Source organism: Heteronotia binoei, chromosome 6, assembly GCF_032191835.1.
Source record: "Heteronotia binoei isolate CCM8104 ecotype False Entrance Well chromosome 6, APGP_CSIRO_Hbin_v1, whole genome shotgun sequence".
Taxonomy (NCBI): domain Eukaryota; kingdom Metazoa; phylum Chordata; class Lepidosauria; order Squamata; family Gekkonidae; genus Heteronotia; species Heteronotia binoei.
Genome location: NC_083228.1, coordinates 76605080 through 76611576, shown reverse-complemented (window position 1 = coordinate 76611576; position 6497 = coordinate 76605080). Strand labels below are relative to the sequence as shown.

Sequence of the window (6497 nt, the reverse complement as noted above, 5' to 3'; positions counted from 1 at the left end):
TTAATATATACCCACTGACTCACAGAGTGTTCTAGTGCAGTCTTCCTGTAATGTGTTCCCTCATGCAGTTTCTGAATTAATGGTCATGCAACAGCTTCTGAAATATAAATTCTGCCATCGGGGAGAACATATCAGACATCTCTTCTTTTAGTTACTGACCCTTGAGTTTGAACCCACTGCTCCTCAGCTTGTGAATACCAAGGGCTCCATTAGGTTAAGGAAACTTAGCTGTTAAATCTGCCTTCCGATTTCCTCTTGCTACCGGACTTAGGGGCTTCTGATGGCCTCTGCAATGAATGACAGCTATGTCCCGGGGTGCCCAGATAGCTTTTAGCAGTTCCAAGATTTCTGTACTATTCTTGATATTCCTGCCATTTGCAGTAATTAATCCTCTCTCTTTGTATAGGGCTCCATGGGTGTGCAGTGTCATAAAAGCATATTTTGAATCTGTGTAAATATTTGCTTTAAGTTCCTCTGCTAATCATAGTGCTCTGATAAGGGCAATTAATTCAGCTTTTTGTGCAGAAGTTGAAATAGGCAAAGGTTCTGCCTCTATCACGGCTTGTAGAGTAACCACTGCATATCCTGCTCTGCGTTTTCCATTCTGGATAAAACTACTCCCATCGGTATAATATTCAACATCAGGATCTGAAAATGGGACATCTTTCAGATCTGGCCGGCTGGAAAATACTTCTTCCATAACCTCTAAGCAATCATGCTCCAATGCATCATCAGAAATTGGCAGCAAAGAGGCTGGGTTCAGAGCTGACACAGACACTACTTTTACTCTGGGGTTTTCACACATAAGTGCCTGATATCTGACTATATGGGTGTTGGTGAACCAGTAGTTCCCTTTGTGTTCCAGAAAAACTTGCACATAGTGGGGAACTCTTACTTCAAGTTGACTTGCAAAGGTAAACTTGTCTGCCTCCTTTACAAGTTCTGCAACAGCTGCTACTGAGCGCAAACAGGGGGGCCACCCTTTTGCTACAGTGTCTAATTGCTTAGACAAACATGCCACTGGTCTGGGCCAGGATCCCAGCAATTGAGTTAAAAAGCTTGCAGCTATTCCTTCTTGCTCATGCACATATAGAGTAAAAAGCTTGTCAGTATCAGGTAGTCCCAGAGCTGGGGCTTGCATGAGCTGACGTTTTAAATCTTCAAAGGCATTTTGACATTGCTCTGTCCATTCAAAAGGTGCTTTTTCTCCCCCCTTAGTGGCTTTGTATAAGGGCTTAGCTGTTATGGCAAAATTGGGGAGCCAAATTCTGCAGAACCCTGCTGCTCCTAAGAATTCTTTCAGCTTGCATCTGGTAGTAGGCACAGGAATAGCACACACAGTCTCTTTTCGCTCCCTGCCTAGCTGCCGTCTGCCCTGGGATATATGAAAGCCAAAAAATTTCGCTGTTTCTTGGCATAGCTGAGCCTTCTTCTGAGACACTTGATATCTAGCCTCAGTCAGAAGTGTTAGCAGAGCAGTAGTGGCACCTTGGCATGTCTGTAAGTTTTTGGCCCCCAGCAGAATATCATCAATGTATTGAAGGCACACAACTTCTCCTGGCACAGTTGGGAACCAGCTCAAGTCTTTAATAATAATAATAATAATAATAATAATAATAATAATAAATTTATTCTTATATCCCGCCCTCCCTTGCCAAAGGCGGGCTCAGGGCTGCTCACAGGCATGGAATTCCATGGTTCAATAAAACAATACAATACAACACAATTTTAAATAATCAATTACATAATAAATTAGTTAAAATAGATAAAATAGGTGCTAAATTACTATGAGTCATAATATCCACAAGATGGCTGGGTGGCTACACATCAGTTTAGCCAGGTTCTGTTTCAAAAGCAAGCTGGAAAAGAAATGTTTTGCAAGCCCTGCGGAATTGATTCAGGTCCTGCAGGGCTCGTACCATCTCTGGAAGATGATTCCACCATCGAGGGGCCATTGCTGAGAAGGCTTGCTCCCTGGTTGTCTTCAATCTAGCCTCTCTTGGCCCAGGGATTGTTAAAAGATTTTGAGAGCTGGATCTCAGTGCTGTCTGGGGAACATATGGGGAGAGGCGGTCCCTTAGGTAGGCAGGTCCTCGGCCATATAGGGCTTTACTGAGAGCATTACCAAAAAGGGTGGGCGAATTTTTGAACCCCTGAGGTAAATGGGTCCAGGTGTATTGTAGCTTTCTACCAGTCTTTTTTTCCTTCCCACTGGAAGGCAAACAGTGGCTGACTTTCAGGTGCCAGTCTTAAACAAAAGAACGCATCCTTGAGATCTACCACTGAGAAGTAAGTAGCTGAGGCAGGTATTAGTCCCAGTAAGACATATGGATTTGGAACGACAGAATGCAAGGATTGTGTGCAAGAATTTAGAGACCTAAGATCTTGTACTTGTCTGAAGTCCTGGGTGCCCGGCTTCTGGACTGGCAAAAGGGGACTGTTCCATGGAGACTGACATTCTACAAGAATTCCATATTCAAGGAGTCTGTCAAGGTGTTTCTGGATGGCAGTTACTGCCTTCCTAGGGATCGGGTACTGGCGTTCTCGGACTGGAACAGCCCCTGGGATTAATTCTACTTTGATAGGCACATGATTTACTGCTAGCCCAGGCGGATTCTCTTCTGCCCATATGTCTGGAAGTTGTTGAACCCAGACTTCTGACATGGCCATTGCAGGAGCTGATTGGTGAAGCCTCCACTCCTCCTCTCTGGGGCATTCTAGAACATATACACCTTGATAATGTAATTTGTCTTCTGTAGTTATATAAGGCAGCTCAAAGTTCATTTGACTTCCTGATTCAAAAGTCAATCGGGCTCTTAACTTGGAAAGCAAATCTCTTCCCATTAGTGGCACTGGGCAATCAGGCAAATAGACAAAATTGTGATGGACCACATGGCCTCCTACTGTACAAGTTTGTTTGGCTAGAAGTGGTCTGAATTGTCTATGCCCTGTAGTTCCAATTATATTAATATACTTGCAAATTGAAGGGGCAATCTTATCAGACACAACAGATCGTGCAGCCCCAGTATCCACAAGGAATGCGATCTCCTGACCCTCCACATCAACTGTGACCATAGGCTCCACAGGGTCAGGAGTGTCAGTGCCTGGTCTGTCCTAGTCATTCCATCCTTCCAGTCCAACCAAGCCCTGGACTGGCTCTTCTTCATCTCTCCTATATCTGCCATTCTGGACTAAGGTTGCCAAGTCCAATTCAAGAAATATCTGGGGACTTTGGGGGTGGAGCCAGGAGACATTGGGGGCGGAGCCAAAAGCAAGGGTGTGACAAGCATAATTGAACTCCAAGGGAGTTCTGGCCATCACATTTAAAGGGACTGCACATTTTAAAAATGCCTTCCTTCCATAGGAAATAATGAAGGATAGGGGCACCTTCTTTTGGGGTTCATAGAATTGGACCCCCTGGTCCAATCTTTTTGAAACTTGGGAGGTATTTTGGGGAGAGGCACTAGATGCTATACGGAAAATTTGGTGCCTCTATCTCAAAAAACAGCTCCCCCCAGAGTCCCCAATACCCGCGAATCAATTCCCCATCATTCCCTATGGGAATTGTTCATGGAGGTGCATGATGGTTGTGGGGGCGGGGCTTCCCCCGCCGGCCAGCTGGCTAGGGGAGGGGGGAAGCCTGTAAAACTGGGGGATCCCCCTCTGGGACCTGGGGATTGGGAAGCCTATTCTGGACTTGGCCTCTTCCTCTTCCCCTCACACTGGCTCCTCTGTTCCCCCGGCCTCTGAACTCCAGTCCTGTCATCTGTCTAGGAGCGTTCTGAATTTTTTGTGTGCAAAGAGAGGGTCGATTAGGACATGAATTTCTCCAGTGCCCAAAATTAAACAAAAGGCACACTGATTTGGATCCAAGTTGGTCATCACCGTTCTTTGATTTTTGCCATTCATTCCTTGCCCTCGAGGAGCCCCTCTTTCTCTTATAGGTGGCTGCCCAGTCAAAGCTGCTGCCAGTAAATCAGCTTTTTTCCTAATTTTTCTTTCTTTCTCCCACCTCTGGTCTACATCCCAATTAGTATAAACCTTCTGGGCAATCTCTAACAGCTGGGACAGATTCATTCCTGCAAAACCATCTTGCTTCTGAAGTTTTTTGCGAATGTCATCATAGGATTGGGCAACAAAAGCTGTACTTACCATGCGCAGGTTCTCTGCAGCCTCAGGTTCGAATGGGGTAAACATTCTAAAAGCTTGCATTAACCTCTCAGCAAATGCTCCAGGGCTTTCATCTATTCTCTGGAGTACTTCACTGACTTTAGACATGTTAATAGGTTTTTTTCCTGCTTGTTTCATACTTTCTAAGATTGCCTGCCTGTATTCTGGCAGACGCTCTTTGGAAATCTGAGAATTGGGGTCCCAGTTGGGATCTGTTGCAGGAAAACGGGCCTTTATCCACTCCTCTCTGTCTGCAGTTCCCTGAGGAACTTTTTCTTCCCCATGCTTTAGAGCATAATGCATGATACGGCTTCTCTCCTCAGTTGTGAAGAGAGCCAGTAAAAGCTGCTGACAGTTTGCATAGGTAGGCTGATGTGTAGCCATAATACTGGTTAGCAGATTTGTCATTGGGGCAGGATTATCAGAAAATGCAACAGTATGAGTTTTCCAGTTTACTAGATCACTTGAAGTGAAAGGCGCATACATGTATCGGGTCTCAATACCAGGGCCAGGCTGTTGAGGGATATGAACTTCCTGAAGGGGAGCTAGCAGTGAGCTTTCTGTACTGGATGTGAAACCTGGGAACGTTGGGGGTGACGCCATAGATGAGCTGGAAGTTTTCTCTGGAGTACTTGGCGAGAGTTCTGGATGCAAGGGAGACTCAGGAGCTGAATTAAAACTTGCAGCCAACCTCTGATTATTAAACCCAGGCATGGAATAATGAGGAGCAGTTGCTGAAAATGGTTGCTCTGAAAACAACTGCTGAACCAAATTTAAAGTTTTCAGGGGTGTCGCCCGTCCTTTTCCAGCCCTAGCTACTTCATTCATCTCTATTTCCTGGCTCTCTTCATCAAAGGATTTTAAAGCGCCCTTAGCTAGCTGTGCTTGCTCCCTGCCATCAGTACCTCCTTCTGCTGGCTGCATCGGGAGTAGAGGGTATACTGGAACATATGGTGGGGGATTAGCCATGGGGTCTTCAGGATCAGCATCTAACACTGGAGGCTTTTCCTTCTTTGGAGGGATCATTGTTTTTACTAACACATCCTGACGCAAAGCCATAACTTGACTTGCAGCTTTATCAGTGGCTCTCTGAGCCCATTTTTTCTTCATGGTCTGTAATTTCTCTGGCCACCAATAAGACTTCTGCACTGTAGCTGCCCAGCTATCAATGTAGGGAAACTGACTTTTACAAATTGGGGACTGTACCATGCTCTTATAAACTCGCTGAACCAAGCCTTGGTCAAAGCTGCCCTTGGGGTGGCCAACCTACTTGTAAGGCCACCCAATCTTTCTGACAAAATGCTTTCAGAGTTTCAGGAGTCAATTTGACTCCATAATCATCACAAAAATGTTCCTTAAAATTTTTACACATATATTCTAGCGGAGTTTTTGACTGAATTCCACCCATGGCACCAGACGTTTAGACAAGACACACTTTGAAACACAGAGGGTAGGGAGGGTGAGCTGCCAGTGGGATTCTGACAGCTCCAGACACAAAGGAAGTCTTATCCAATCGTTTCCCTACTTTCCCGGCTCAGACGCACTCACGTGGCTGAGAACCTCGGTACCGGTGGGTACAAAAATTGCTTGGAGGCTATGCCTCCTCTCATTTACACACACACACACCACAGAAATGCTCACAGTTCCTAGCCTTTGTGCTTCAGCACCAGAATGGAGCCTACTGAACAAGGCTTAAGGGATGATCAGGCCCTTCTTCCCTCCTAAGGAGAGGTTATCCGATTTCCCAAACAATTCATACTCACAATCCTGAAGATCTTCCAATTCCCTACACACGTCGGTTCAACCAGGCACGGGATCTTGGCTGGCTGGCCGAATACCTTTCCCCACTGAGGCGGAGAATGCTGGACTCAGTCAAAAATATGACTGTGGCACCTAGTCTGCTGTTCCCGCCACGAGGGTGGAAGGCAAACGGTTTTGCAGGCCTGGCCAAAGGGTAGGAAAAGTGCTCCCCGCTATTCCCGGCCAATGCACCATGTTATGCAGCAGTAGAATAACGCCACACACATACTGATTGAAAACAAGGTATTTTACTATTTGGCACCAATAGCAAGGTTCATTTGAGCAGCAAAGCTCCCAAAAATAATGAACCCCCACTCACTTCTCAAACCATCCGTTTTAAGCAAAGAAGGCCTGTGGGCTGGCCCTCATAGTTATCAGATTCAATTCCCCCCTCCCCTTTCTCCCTGGTAGTTTTCCAGTGTGTCTGCTTATCTATTCAGCAAGGAGTTTCCTTATAGAAACGTGTCTGCCATCAGTACACATCTGTGACTCACACCCATTTGGGCTGTCTGGTTTCTTATCACATT

General features: G+C 45.8%; 1 protein-coding gene across 1 annotated transcript; it reads right to left on the bottom strand.

The window, feature by feature from the left end:
• Positions 1 to 214: 214 nt before the first annotated feature.
• Positions 215 to 5379, bottom strand: LOC132574316 (uncharacterized). Its single transcript, XM_060242678.1, is given in 4 exon segments — positions 215 to 1584; positions 2099 to 2207; positions 2209 to 2707; positions 4013 to 5379. Coding segments are annotated over 4 exon segments (3345 nt in total).
• Between the last annotated feature and the right edge of the window lie 1118 nt (positions 5380 to 6497).